The sequence below is a fragment of the Liolophura sinensis genome, chromosome 10 (assembly GCF_032854445.1).
Source record: "Liolophura sinensis isolate JHLJ2023 chromosome 10, CUHK_Ljap_v2, whole genome shotgun sequence".
Classification (NCBI taxonomy): domain Eukaryota; kingdom Metazoa; phylum Mollusca; class Polyplacophora; order Chitonida; family Chitonidae; genus Liolophura; species Liolophura sinensis.
In genome coordinates, this window is record NC_088304.1 from 19,120,621 (window position 1) to 19,136,253 (window position 15,633).

The 15,633-nt window shown below is 39.5% G+C and overlaps 1 protein-coding gene across 1 annotated transcript in view; it reads right to left on the reverse strand.

Annotated features, from left to right (window-relative positions):
• LOC135476964 (citron Rho-interacting kinase-like) overlaps positions 1 to 15,633 on the reverse strand; it is a 51,262-nt gene that overhangs the window by 21,461 nt on the left and 14,168 nt on the right. The window contains exons 11-23 of the mRNA XM_064757111.1: positions 13,341 to 13,541; positions 12,331 to 12,476; positions 10,902 to 11,064; positions 9,528 to 9,653; positions 9,046 to 9,150; positions 7,600 to 7,692; positions 7,221 to 7,301; positions 6,348 to 6,431; positions 5,599 to 5,727; positions 4,908 to 4,991; positions 4,407 to 4,523; positions 3,681 to 3,802; positions 1,631 to 3,173 (exon numbers count right to left, since the gene is read on the reverse strand). Coding sequence (XP_064613181.1) covers positions 1,631 to 3,173; positions 3,681 to 3,802; positions 4,407 to 4,523; positions 4,908 to 4,991; positions 5,599 to 5,727; positions 6,348 to 6,431; positions 7,221 to 7,301; positions 7,600 to 7,692; positions 9,046 to 9,150; positions 9,528 to 9,653; positions 10,902 to 11,064; positions 12,331 to 12,476; positions 13,341 to 13,541 — 2,994 coding nt within the window. The remainder of the gene's footprint in view (positions 1 to 1,630; positions 3,174 to 3,680; positions 3,803 to 4,406; positions 4,524 to 4,907; positions 4,992 to 5,598; positions 5,728 to 6,347; positions 6,432 to 7,220; positions 7,302 to 7,599; positions 7,693 to 9,045; positions 9,151 to 9,527; positions 9,654 to 10,901; positions 11,065 to 12,330; positions 12,477 to 13,340; positions 13,542 to 15,633) is intronic.

A 15,633-nucleotide genomic window follows, 5' to 3' on the forward strand; every position in this document is an offset into this window, starting at 1 on the left:
GTTGTTGTGGTAAAGACGTCATTGTGGGGAGTTTGTGTGCAAAATTGAGGCAGTGGCCTTTGATATGAAAATTGTGACCTGCATACAGCAATCCGTGAACAATACCAACACTGTGAATGGCTCAGCAATGTTGAGCTATGGCAGTAAGAAAAACCTACATTGTAGGGTAATGAATGCCATCTTGTTGGAGTGGTCTCCAAGATATGCAAATCGCTTCCCATGATTGACTATCTGTGTACTATGGGTGGCCACTGCAGCCCTCTGATTGGCTGAGCAAATACTCAGCTGAAAGCAGTCACTGTCTGTATGGATGGTTTAAACATTCCATCACCGTATTGGAATGCACATGCATCGGCCAGTGTCTTAGGCTCCTAGTACTTATAGAGATGTGGAAAGCTTTCTACAGATACTGTGTATACTAGATAAATTGGTAAACACCAAGGTAACTTCTTACACTCTATAAATCTGGTAAAGTAGCTAGAGAGACAAAAAACTTGTCTAGATAAGTAAATGCACAAGAAACTGCAGCCCTAAAAAGAAAGGCTTGTAGAAATCTGTGTTTACAGGAGAACAGAATGAAGTCAACCTGAATGTGTGTCCACAAAACAGGAAAATGGTGACAAATCTGGTACAATTGCCAGAGGAACCCAGTACCCTTCGTGTTCCTTTACATGTAGGTAGGCATGTGCATAAAAACTGTAGCCCTATATGAAACTTTTCTTGATTACAAAAATGATAAATCTGGCAAAGTCCATAAATCTCATAAGCAAATAATGTCATAGAAATCCTGTATACCAGAAATTGTTGCCGTGCATGGAGGCTTAATTTCTAGAGAACATGTTTACTACAGACACCAAACTGAAGTTTATAAAACCAGTGAATTTTTGAATTGAAAGTCTATCAATTAAAATCATTGAAAAACATTCACAAAGCCTATAAAACTAAAATTAATAAAACTTTTCAACCTTCCATTAGTAGGCCCTTTATAGATGTACACAGGCAAAATAAAAAAAAAAAAAATAAAAAAAAAAACACAAACAAAACGTAACTTTACATCGCTTTATGTTGGAGATCCACGTATGATTGCACAAAAAAAAAAGGCCTAACCTTCAATCCATGTGTGACAGCCCAATTTACAAGAGCTGAAAAAATCTTGACCTGCAATCTGAGAATGTGCATTTACACACCATACCTTAAACCAGGGAGCAAAAAAACAAAGCCTAACCTTTAATCCATGTATGACAGCCCATAATACAGGAGCTAAACAAAAAAGCTTAACCGGACACGGACACTCCCCCCTACTCACTCCACCACCCCCTCACAATACCTCGCATTTAGGCAGCTAAAAATTTCTGTGCTAACAGGGTCCAAACACATGAACTTTGCTGACTAATCATGTGAGGTGACATTAAAATTTACTTTTATTCAGCACTATTAAAGTGAAACAAAAATTCCATAAGCAAGTTGTACTATGTCCAGAAAAAAGACGTTTCTTGCAAGCATACCGTGAGACTAACAAAATATACCCATAGCTTAATATTGTCATTACATTCACTCTGTTCTGTCATCTTTAATACTGGCAGCCTAAACCAAACATAAAACCCCGAGACAGTTGTCTCACTTGTCTCACCTGTTGCAGTTGCTCCTGTAGTCGCGTAACCTCATCACGTCCAATCTCGCCTTGGTTCTTCAGCTCCGTCACTTGCTTCTCCAAATTCATTATCTTGGTTTCCAAGTAAAGCTTCTCTTCTTTGACTGTCTCGGGGTCAAGATGAGCTCGCTCGCGATCTCTGCGTCTCAGCTCCTTCATCTCTTCCTGTGCCTTCTCTAGCTCTGCCCGTAAATTCATTTGCTCTTCTTTAAGACATTCCACCTGTTTCTCCAGCTCAGCTCTGTACTTCCCGTTAGAATCCTTCAACGCCTCGTCCAGCCGCTTCTGCAGGTGTTCTACCTGCGTCTCTAAGAAGGCGTTGTACTGTTTCAGGTCGCTGAACTTGCTCCTGGTGGAGTATCGATAGCCAGAACCAGTCTTGTCCTGGTTCTCTTTCAAACTCCTGTTTTCCTGAGCTATATCCTGCACTGTAACTTTGAAGTCAATATTTAACGTGCTTACCTCCCCTTTGCTGGAAGTCTTCTCTTTTCCAGTACTTTCTATTTTTCCAGCATTGGTATCAACCATGTCAACATTGCCACTACTAGCAACGTCAACCATGTCCACATTTTCCACACCTGCATACCCCATTTCCAGATTTCCAGCATCTGAAGATTTCTTCATTTCAGTCAATTCTTCTTCCAGCTGGAAAACTCTTGCTTCCAGCTCATCACGTTCCATTTTGATATCAATAAACTTTTCTGAGTGAACAACATCCAAATCGGTCACTGTTGCTTCTCTTTCAGATTTCAGCCGATCCAGCTCATCCTGAAGTCTGCTGATCGTTTCTCTCAACTCCTGAATATCGGCCTGACAACTAGAGTGATCACTATTACTTGGTTTGACTCGATCATCTTGGTGCTCAGCTTTCACACGTTCAAGCTCCTCTGTAAGCCGCCTGATTTTGTTGTTCATCTGGGTAGTTTCGAGATTCTGTTCGTTTGCCTTCGCCTCGGCCAGCTCTTGCCTCAGTTTCCGTATCGTGCTCCTAAGTTCCACCATTGTTTCAGACTGCCACTTGCGATTGTCCGACTTCGTGTCTTCCAGCTCGTGTCGCAGCTGTTTAACTCTTCCTTTCAGCTCAACCGATTCCAACTGTTCATTTTCTTTATCCTCTGATTTAGTAGCATCCAGATCTTCTCTCAGCAGCTTTATCATGTTCTCCAATTTCACAACATCATTTTCGCGGCTCTTCAGTTTGCTCCTCAACTCATCAACCTCAGCCTGCAGCTTTTCAACCTTTAATTTCAGCTCTGCTGAATCCGAACATCCTTCAGTACCAGCTTTCGACCTCTTCTCAGACCTTGCTTTCAGCAGATCTTTCCTAAGTTTAGATATCGTCTCAGTCAGATCTGCTTTGTCTTTTTCCGCATTCTCCAGTTTCCTCTCCAAAATCTTCTGCTGCGTTGCATCCGACCGGTTTTTGGACCTGTCTAGCTGTCTCTCTAGGTTTGAAACCTTTAGTTCTAGCTTGTTTTTCTCCTCTCGCAATGCAGTCAGTTTCCTCTCCTCAAGTCTTTCTCTACGGTACAAAAAAATTATTCATTTTCCAATTAATCATTTCACTGGCCCAGTTAAACGTGCCAAAAGGTTAAGTTATTGTGACAGTAGTTTGTCCAAAAGTGGAAAGCGACCATTGAAAAAAAGAATTGAAATTTTGGTATAATTCAATGGTTCTACCAGAATATAAATATAAAAACGGTCACTTAAGAAAATTCATGTAGGATAAATATCTTAAAAAAGTTTTAAGATATTTTCAGAAATGGCAGAAATTTAAACCTGGAGTACATTTCTTGCGGTTCTCAGTCACAGTTTCAACAGAATAATAATGTTGACTTGTCATAAATTAAAGTAGAAAAGTTAAAAATCCACAAATCGCCCAAATAACAGGTAAAATTTACTCAACCTTCTAGAATTCACCTGGAAAAAAGAATCATTACCTGAAATTACCTTTCATCCCACATGAGTTTCTATTTTATAAAAGATCAGTGACTGAATGAGAGAGATAAACAGGTAAGTTCACACGTACCTGGCTGATGATTTGGGAGTTGTGATGGTAGTACATGTAGCTAGCTCCTCCCTTCGCTTGCTGTTCAGATCTTTGATCTGTCTCTCCAGCTGGGACACTTTCACGTTCAGCAAGGAAATCGTCTGTCAACACAGTGATTACAAAATGCAAATACTGCATTTCACCTGACGTTTAGCATTTTTCCTGTGACACATTTTGCTTCTGATTGATTCATCCAACTTATAGGACCTCTTAGTTGTTTTGTGAAGTTTTATTTATTTCTTATCACAAAAAAAAATCCAGCGCTAAAACTTCTTTGCAAAACCTTTACGTTCTTCTGAAAGTACATTTCTACATATCAAAGTATTTTAGCATTTAGGAGAAATGCAATCTGATTTGGACAGATTCCTGTCTGTGAAGTTCACAGGTGCCCCTATCTGAATTGCAAATTTTAGTTCTCAAATTCTTATGAATTATGTTTCAATTTGTACCTAAAGTCGAACTTTACTAGTCAGATTTGTTGAGGATCCAGGGTAGCAATACGAACATGTGAAATTAATGCTTTCCCACTAGGCCTGCAAACGGGAACGTCACTTTTCAATATTTCACTTCTTGTTAGTGCCAAATTAAAAATTAGTGCCAAATTAAAAATCTACCAGATCAAGAGAATAACTCTTCTTTCTCCTATGGAAAAGAAGAATGACAGAGAAAGACAAGGAAAATGACAAAATTGTACTCTGAATGTACCCCTTCATGCTCTGTGAGAAGCCTTTCTTTGTCATCAATTTTCTTTTGCTGCTTATCCCCCTTCGTTAACAGAGCTCTCTTTTCTGTTTGTAATGCAGAGACTTGATCTTCCAATTCCTACAAAAACAATACACGTTTCTTAACAAGGTATTCTTCTTTTAATAGTTTAAACATTATCAATGTTGCATTAAACTTCAGTTGGCCAGTTGGTTTTTCATAACATCACAAAACAATTCTCGCATATTTAAGGAATATATTATAGCTGTCGTATAAGTGAATATTCTTGAGTATGGCATAAAACACTAATCAAATAAATAAATAAATTTGATTATTCAAAATTAAGTCAAACAACATCCTTAAATGGGTATCCCTTGAAGAGGACGTGAAATCTACTCCTGGGTCTTGAGATCATGGCGGCTTTGCATGTAACGCTATGAGACTGACGTTCCACTGTCTGTTTTTCGAATTTCCCCCCAAAACAGACACTTTCATTGCTGGTACCTTAATTCTGGATTGCAAAACAGTCTCCTTGGATGAGGTTTTTCTCTCGTTATCAATGCAGGTTTGGACCTTGTCTTTGAGATCCTACAGAAAGAATAAAGATGAACAGAAATGAGGATGCTGTAGCTATATGTAGCATAGAACTGTATGAAAACCTCAAATCTACATTCCCAAGGCAAACGCTGATGAAAAGGCCACATCAAAACAGCATGAGGACAACCTTTTGATGGAAATAATTCTAAAGAATATATGTCACAAATTTAGTCAGGTAGGATGCACCAATTTTGAACATTAACAAAAATAAAATCCAAACACCACCATGAAGAAATTTGGATAGAAAGACAACAATAATTCCCTTTTCTATAATTAGATTACAATTTTTCAAAACAGTACAGGATCGTTTAGTTGTCCTCAATGCATTGGCAGTGCAGATATCATTGATCAAAACTTCATGTAACATGACATGAAACTAAAATAGTTAGAAATGCATACAGAAATTGTTAGTTAATAGGAGGAGGAGTGCAGACTGTTGGTGCCTGGAATAAGTGAAAATCATAAGTAAAATCAGATTACTTTTGACAGATTATCTGAAGGACTGAGTCACCCTACACTGAATAATTTTTCTTAACGTGCAACCAAATGAAAGCCATTACAAAGGCGACTGGTGTTGGCAGATATGACAATCACTGACCCTGATAAGTTTTTTCTGTTCCTGGACCTCTTCTTGATACTGAGACAGTCTGTCATGCATCTGACCATCAGAGGAACTTGATCCCAGCAAACCTTTACTGCGGTACAAATCCAGGCGAGTCTCAAGGTCCTTCAAACAAAGGAAAAACATGTTTGGGCCTGAATTTTGAAAGTATCATGTTACACTCATTTTTACTGGTCAAACAATGATTTTGTAATTATAACCACAATCGAACAACATTTACCTTTTGGCAAACAACACACAGGTCTCACTGTAGAGCATTCTTCATGTGATGACATACATATACCTTCAAAAGCAGTCATAAAAGTATTTTTCGTTTGGATTTTTTTTTTATCTTTACATGAAAAGGCTACATATATGACTTGCAATACTGAACGTGTCTGCCAAGCATAATACATAGCTTTTTACCTTGGTATAGTCTGACAGTGCCACAAAGCTGTTATAACTGGATATTTCGAATCACCAGTAACTTCCGGGCTTATTGTCAGAGGAGTTACTGGTCATGGAGTTTATCTCAGTTCAGTTTCCCCATCTATATGCTGTTGCATTTTCACTACTATTCATTTTACGATTTCTAAAGAAAAGAAAACCACTTCTTTCTTTAAAACTTTTTGGGGAGGGAAAGTGGGAGAGGCCGGGGTACCATAATAATGCTGCTACCTCTCCACATTTGCAGTCTTTTCTTTTTAGAAATACATGTATAAGTGTAAATGTTGCAGCATGTTTACCTTGATTTTCTCATTGAACTCGCGTTCTTTGCGCTTCCATGTTCTCTCATCTAACCTGTGCTTGTCTAACCTGTCAATGATTTCCTGTCAACACACCACACACAAAATTCTTAACTCCATGCCTTCTTTGACATCCATTTACACCTTGAGCAGGCAACCTTCCCACAAGACACACACTTAACATCAGATTTATTTATTTATTTGATTGGTGTTTTACGCGATACTCAAGAATATTTCACTTATACGACGGTGGCCAGCATTATGGTGGGAGGAAATCGGCCAGGCCCCGATGGAAACCCACGACCATCCGCAGGTTGCTGACAGACCTTCCCATGTACAACATCAGATCTCCAAGAACTACAGTTATAAGCACTAAAGTATATGTGATACATATATAATCTGTATATACATATATACAGTATATATCTAAAAAGATACTAAATCTTGTTACACTTAAAATCAGTATTTGAGCGCAGTAGCATTTTGAAAAAATTACTCATAATTCCATAGATGTGGTGTGTTTTGCAATGTTGACAAATGCCTATTCAGTTTAATAGTTAGTGTAACCCTTCTTTCCTCAGGCTTGCAAGATGCTTATTCAAAAAAATTCTGAGAGGATTATTCTGTGTTGTTTTGTACGATTATACTTTTGGTGAAGCCCTGAAACTCACCAATCTAACCAATGTAGTTTTGACTCCAAAATCTAATTAAAAAGGTCCATAAATTGCTCTGAAAATTATTTGCTCAACTGTGAAAAGGTTGAGGAATTAGAGTGTTAAAAAAATTCCTTTTTTTAAATGAATGGCCTTCAATTTTTGATTGACTGACCTTTATTTTTTGATTGACTGACCTTTACTTTTTTGATTGACTGACCTTTATTTTCTGATCTGTACGGTTTTCCTGTTGGTACTGTCCTTCCTTCAGTTTAAATGCTGTCACTGCATCTTGCAACTCCTGGAAAAATGAAGAAGAAACATTCTGCAACTAATCAACACAATACAGTACAGTAATATATACAGTAGTACATGTACCTGTTGAAATTAAACTAACAAACCAAAATGCTCTGATCAACTAAGATTATCAAAGGTAACCATAAAATTTTGACTACTACTCTGACACCAGAGGGTACCCTCAGCTGTTGGAACAGCTGTAAACGTTACATGTACATACACCCAAAACAGTTTGCCTTATTGAAGGATTAATTTAATTTCGTTAAGATTTTGCGGTATCTGTTCAATGAATGAAGGATTACCCTAATTTCCTGCTCTTTCGACTCAAGTTTTGTTTCAAGCTGAATAATACGCTCACGATCTTCTGATCCTTTGCCAGACAGCTTTACAAGATCCTACAAAACAAAATAAAACAAAGTTCACCAATGTTCTGCACACTATCTACAAATACATGTATCTTCAGTCTTGATCAACGAAAAAAGTCAACGACACATTTCATATTGACCTGTTCGACCTTGAAATAACTGGCCTGTTCATTAAGACAAGTTTAAAGGAGAAGAAAACATAAAAATGATGCCAAAATCAGATGAAAGCGCGTCAAAACTTATTTGCATATATGATCTTCATTATTTTTTTCGATTTTTTTTTTTTCAAGAGAAAAGGGTATTTGAAAATATTTTTGTATGGTGGGTATTTGGGACCAACTTTTGGTAATAATTGTTGTTGCATAATAATGTTCTAAATAAGGATGTGATGCTTGTCTGATAAATTTATTTGAATGTAAATCTGTTGTTTATATCGCAACATGCATTTAACCTAAATTATGGTAATATTTATGAACATATTAAAAATATAAATATGATCTAAATTGAGGTTTAACACATTTGTTAGCTGAAAAGAACAAATTCTAGTGCAAAAATATTTATTAAACCTGTGTTACATCTTCATTTATGACATTATTAAACAAAGACTATAAATACCAAAAGGTGGTCCCAAATACCCAACCATACAAAAATTATTTTCAAGTGTCTTTTTCTCATTAAGGAAAAATAGGCAAAAATATTGAAGACCAGATTTAGGAGTAACTTTTTGCACTCTTTCACCTGAACTTTATGTCATTTTTATGTTTTCTCCACCTTTAACAAAGAAGGTATTATGGTTTGGGGATAACTGCCCCCAAAGACTGCAGAACAGACGCCGCCTACTATACTCTGAAAACTCCACTGAAGTCCATCACTAATGTGTCAAAAGTCAGCAAACTAGACAGTGATTTACAATAGCGGCATGGAGGCCTTCTTGTATTGTTCAAGGGTGTATACTGCTCATGGGTGTATACTGCTCATGGGTGAATACTGTTCATGGGTGTATACTGCTCATGGGTGTATACTGTTCATGGGTGTATACTGCTCATGGGTTTTACTGCTCAGTGGCTTGTGTTTTTAATGGGGTATGTTGTTCACGTGGTAAATGTATACTATTTATAGGATGTGTATGGTTTGTGGGTGTACTGTACAAAGGCTGTACCGTTCGCACAGTACAGCAGTCTATTCATGTGAGATATTGGTCATGGGGAGTTTTGTTCATGGTTGCACCATTTAATGGCTGTACTGTTCACATGATATATTCATGGGATATATTATTCATGAATCTACTGTTCAAGCAGTATACTGTTCATGGGAGATATAGGTCACCGGGTGTACTGTTCATCAGTGTACTGTTGAAGAAGCTGATGTGCCAAGATGGTTTACCTTGTTCTGTGCCTCCAGTAACATCAATCTGTCTGTCAGGCTCTGCTCACGCTCTGTTTTCACAGTCTCCTCACACCTGTACGCCTCTAACTGAGTCTCCAGGGTCTGCAGGAAGAAAGCAAAGCTAGGTATAAAGGATACATCACAAGGCAAAGCAAGTTAATTAGGATACAACAGAAGGTAAGAAATGATTAAAGGATTACAGTGAGAACAGCATCATAAAACACTTATGGAAAGAAATGTATGTATAGTAAATAAGAAAAAAATTCACAAGAAAACAAAAAGAAACTGTAAAAAATTTCAAAATGATAATATGCTAAACCTAGTAAAAAAAAAAAAAAAAAGTTTTGGTTAGGGTTGGTTTTCAATGGGAAGGTAGGATTGCCCTAACCAAACAACTTTATAAATTATGCCAAAGTGAATGTACAGGAAGCCATGCACCAACTGACACATGCACTGATTGACCCTGTTTAATGACTGACCTTGACCTTGTCTTGTAGCTCATCCAGCTGGTCAGCTCTCTCCTGCACCTGGTCTCGCCAGAACGCCTCTCCGTTCTCCAGCACCTCAAGGTCTTTCTTCTGAGTCTCCCGCGATTTACGCCTCTCCTGGATAAGTGCAACAACAACGTGCATGAATCTGACTGGGGGGCATTAGGATTGCGTTTCTGGTGATAGTAGACTTTAAAACATTTATTGACGGACTTCACTGGTATTTTGGAGTAGTACAAAACCAGGGCACAGAAATCAATTTCTTCACCAAATACATGCACATAGCTCATTTTTTTATATTAAATCACAAAAGCTTAATCCTCTAAATCCTAGACAAAATTAGATTAAATTGACAAGACAAACTGCAAGCTTTGCCATACTGGAGCAATATTCGAAAAAAGTTTTCTTGCATGAATAATATATTCCAGAAATATTATGAATTTGTTATTTATTTAAATTTTTAATTTTATTTGTAGAATTTGTGGAAGATTTAGGGTATATCTAAATCCCTACACATTTTGATTTTTTTTTTTTTTTTTTTTGATTGGTGTTTTACGCCGTACTCAAGAATATTTCACTTATACGACGGCGGCCAGCATTATGGTGGGTGGAAACCGGGCAGAGCCCGGGGGAAACCCACGACCATCCGCAGGTTGCTGGCAGACCTTCTCACGTACGGCCGCCAGCATGAGCTGGACTTGAACTCACAGCGACCGCATTGGTGAGAGACTCCTGGGTCATTACGCTGCGCTAGCGCTTTAACCGACTGAGCCACGGAGGCCCCGTACACATTTTGAAACAAAACCTTGGTGATGAAATTTTGAATATGTAATGATTTGATGCCTGTCAGTATACTTCAGATAACCTAATATTTCATTCATGATGAACTTGCTAATTTTCCTTGATTCTGAGAATTCTACTGATTTTATTCTTAGAAGGTGTTTTGATGTTTTCTTTGGAAAAATGTATGTTTCAGCACCAAACATAAGATATTTTATGCTATTAATTTCCTTGCATTACCTTTTTTTTTTTACAAAATTTTAGGGCATTTACAGTATTCAGTATTTTATTTATTTATGTGATTGGTGTTTTACGCCGTACTAAAGATTATTTCACTTATACGACACAGGTCAGCATTGTTGGAGGAATCCAGGCAGAGCCCAGGAAAACCCTTGACCATCCACAGGTTGCTGGCCAACCTTCCCACATACCACCGGAGAGGAAGCAAGCACGAGCTGAACTCTTAGCAACCACACTGGAGAGAGGCTCCTGGGTCATTGCCTCGGCCATGGAGGCCCCCAAATATTCAAAAGCAAAGGAATGAAAAATACTACAACTTGACACAAACCAAGAAACTTCACTGACCTTGTCCAGTTTTCCCTGGAGCTCTCTGGCCTTCTTCTGCAGGCCATCTAACTGACTGGTACACGCATCCAGCTGATTCTGTCTGCGGGCCAGCTGTCGGGTCAGATTATCCCGGTCAACCTCTAGCTGTGAGATCACTCCTCGCAAGTCCTCCGTCTCAGATCTTCATTGTACAACAAGGAAATTTTGTGGTCAGCACTTGGAATTATTTCACATCGTTCATATTTTAATGACAGATCTTACAGTTTGTCCACATGGAAGTTCACAAAAGCTGACTGTTATTTGATATCAAAAGAAAATCTGTGTATAATATACTGGAAACTTGGGTATGTTGGCAAACGGAGTACTCTGGAAATCTGAGTACCAGATATACTGGAAACTTGGGTATGTTGGCAAACTGAGCACTCTGGAAATATGAGTACCAGATATACTGGAAACTTGGGTATATTGGCAAATTGCGTACTCTGGAAATCAGAGTACCACATATACTTGAAGCTTGGGTATGTTGGCAAACTGAGTACTCTGGAAATCTGAGTACCAGATATACTGGAAACTTGGGTATATTGGCAATTTGCGTACTCTGGAAATCTGAGTACCAGATATACTGGAAACTTGGGTATGTTGGCAAATTGCGTACTCTGGAAATCTGAGTACCACATATACTGGAAGCTTGGGTATATTGGCAATTTGCGTACTCTGGAAATCTGAGTACCAGATATACTGGAAACTTGGGTATGTTGGCAAATTGCGTACTCTGGAAATCTGAGTACCACATATACTGGAAGCTTGGGTATATTGGCAAATTGCGTACTCTGGAAATCTGAGTACCAGATATACTGGAAACTTGGGTATATTGGCAAACTGAGTACTCTGGAAATCTGAGTACCAGATATACTGGAAACTTGGGTATATTGGCAAATTGCGTACTCTGGAAATCTGAGTACCACATATACTGGAAACTTGGGTATATTGGCAAATTGCGTACTCTGGAAATCTGAGTACCACATATACTGGAAACTTGGGTATATTGGCAAACTGTGTACTGAGTATCCTGGGAGTCTGTGTACCAGGTATTCTGGAAACGTGGATATATTGGCAATTGATGAAATCAGAGCACACTGAAAATCTGAGTATACTGGAAACTTGGATACACCCGAAACCTGGACATATAAATCTGAGTATATACATGTAGTAATTAGTTTTCTTGATCTGCTGTCAGTCTTTTATGTGCACGTCTTTCTACAACGTACCACAGCAGTGTACACACCTGACATATTTTCTATAACCTTTTAAAGCCTTCTGACTTGATAAGACAAAACCACCATGCTGAAGTGAAGTACCATAACTATAGGGAGTGGTTTGTACTGTAGTCCACCTCCTCAAGTAGCCCCAGAACCATACAACAAAGCTTCGGAACAAGATTCCTTACCTGACCTCTCGGTCGTGCATTTCAGACTGCTCCTCTATCAACTGGAGTTCCTCCCTCAATTTCTGAGCTTCAAAAAACAAAGCCTGGAATTTGGCCTCATTGATCTTTTTGCCCTCAAGAGCATCCTCTAGAGCTAGCTTCACTTTCTGTAGAAATAGGAATAATTCATAAACAGTAGACAACACACCACCTGGTTGGCACATTTATTAGTCGTACAGCTACAGGTAATAAACTGTTTATCATGTATGGATTTCACATGTCAACATTTATTCTGTGTTCACTTACAGTCAACCACTAGCACTTATCCTGCTATTACTTTCCATGTACTCTGATATCAGCCTTGACCATTTAACCCTTACCCTGTACCCTGCCAACACTTACCCTCTACTCATTCACTAATCATTCACTACTCATTCACCTTATACCCTGTAGACACTTACCCTGTATTCTGCTAGCACCTACCCTGCACTCTGCAAACACTTACACTGTACTCTGCTAACACCTACCCTGTACTCTGTAAACACTCACACTTTATTCTGCTAACACCTACCCTGTGCTCTGCAATCACCAAATCTGTACTCTGCCAACACCTACCCTGTATTCTGCAAGAACCTAGCCTGTACTTTGCAAACACTTACAATGTACTCTGCTTACACTTAACCTGTATTCTGCTAGCACCTACCCAGCACTCTGCTAACACCTAACCTGTACTCTGCAAGCATTTACACTGTACTCTGCTAATACTTACCTTCTACTCTGCTAATACCTACCCTGTGCTCTGCAAACAATTACCCTGTATTCTGCTAACACATACCCTATGCTCTGCAATCAAATACCCTGTACTCTGCTAACACCTAGCCTGTACTCTGCAAACAATCACCCTGTATTCTGCTAACACTTAACCTGTACTCTGCTAACACCTACCTATACTCTGCAATCACGTACCCTGTACTCTGTTAACAACTACCCTGTCTTTGCTTACACCTACCCTGCACTCAGCTAACACTTACCCTGTACTCGTGTAGGTACTTCTCCAGGTTATTCTCCAGGGTGGACTTGGCCTGCTCTGCCAGCCTTAGCTCCTCATCCTTGCTGAGGAAGGATTGCTCCATCTCCTGTAAGTGAGACTTCAGGTGACACTCCGTCTCCTCCAGCTCGTGACATCTCTCCTTCACAGTCTGTAGCTCCTGGATCTTCACTGTCAACTTCACCTGAGCACAGCAAATCAGTATACTGCTTGGAATCTATGTTGGACATTTACAACTAGCGAAAGTATTACATATGGCTATAAAGAGGGCAAATTCCACAATGCAGAATCGTTGTTTCAAAGCAAACGTAATGGCTGTCTGAAGAACAAAAGAGTACCTATTTCTTCTAATTTTTGGGACACCTGATCTGCTCATTTTATCTAATATATATGTCAGTGTAGCAGGAATATCGAGTTCCTTTTTTCTCACATGGTTAGACCATCTAATGAACAACATACTCATTTCTTTACTTTTCCAAAAGGCTGGTAAAGAAATGTAATATTCTACCTTCAACACTACTAATGTCTGACCCAAAGATTAGAAGGAATTAGGGTAAGTCAGGGATGGAAAGAAATCAATGATGCCATGGTTATTTAAAAATGGGGGCCTGCGTGGCTCAGTTGGTTAGCGTGCTAGTGCAGTGTAATGACCCAGCAGCCTCTCACCAATGCGGTCACTGTGAGTTCAAGTCCAACTCATGCTGGCTTCCACTCCAGCCGTACGTGGGAAGGTCTGCCAGCAACCTGTGGATGGTCATGAGTTTCCCCCGACCGTCCTAAGTACACGACCGCCCTAAGTACACAACCGTCCTAAGTATACGGCCGCCCTAAGTATAGGACCGCCCTAAGTACGTGGCCGCCCTAAGTACGCGACCGTCCTAAGTACACAACCGTCCTAAGTACACGGCCGCCCTAAGTATACGACCGTCCTAAGTATACGGCCGACCTAAGTATACGACCGTCCTAAGTATACGACCGTCCTAAGTACACGACCACCGTAAGTATACGACCGTCCTAAGTACACGACCACCGTAAGTACACGACCGTCCTAAGTACGCGACCGTCCTAAGTACGCGACCGTCCTAAGTACACAACCACCCTAAGTCCACAACCGTCCTAAGTACACGACCACCGTAAGTACACGACCGTCCTAAGTACACGACCGTCCTAAGTACACAGCCGCCCTAAGTATAGGACCGCCCTAAGTACACAGCCGCCCTAAGTATAGGACCGCCCTAAGTACACGACCGCCCTAAGTATATGATCGCCCAAAGTTCCTTTCGAGAAACAGCACTCACATGCATATATGTATTGCAAGAGTATCTCCCCAAAGTCTAAAAATCATACCTTTATATTTTTGTGATGTTGTATAACATAGATATTACAGTTTGAGGTAAGCAAAATCATACACACTTAGAAAATTGAAATGTTATCAATTTTAATCAATAAGACACAAGTATTTTTTATTATACCCCATGAGTGGACATAATCTGCTGTGACATAATCCACTGTGACATAATCCACTGTGACATAATCCACTGTGACATAATCCACTATGACAGGGTCCACTGTGACATAATCCATTGTGACATGATCCACTGTGACATAATTCACTGTGACATGATCCCTGTTTAGCCTTTTTGCCATATACACTGATTGAGGGTAGGGTAAGAGTGACCCCACATCATGTTTTCTGTTTCTCTAATATGGCGGCATCTTATGGTCTTGTAAGAGCTCCAGACTGAAAACTGACATACTGTATAGAGCTAACACGGGTCACAGAAAGAATCGCCACGATATGGCTGAAAAATTGACACACTGTATAGAGCTACCACGGGTCACAGAAAGAACTGCCATGATATGGCTGAAAAACTGACACACTGTATAGAGCTACCAAGGGTCACAGAAAGAATCGCCACGATATGGCTGAAAAAATTGACACACTGTATAGAGCTACCAAGGGTCACAGAAAGAACTGCCATGATATGGCTGAAAAAATTGACACACTGTATAGAGCTACCACGGGTCACAGAAAGAACTGCCATGACATGGCTGAAAAACTGACATACTGTATAGAGCTACCAAGGGTCACGGGAAAGAATCGCCACGATATGGCTGAAAAAATTGACACACTGTATAGAGCTACCACGGGTCACAGAAAGAATCGCCACGATATGGCTGAAAAACTGACATACTGTATAGAGCTACCAAGGGTCACAGAAAGAATCGCCACGATATGGCTGAAAAAATTGACACACTGTATAGAGCTACCACGG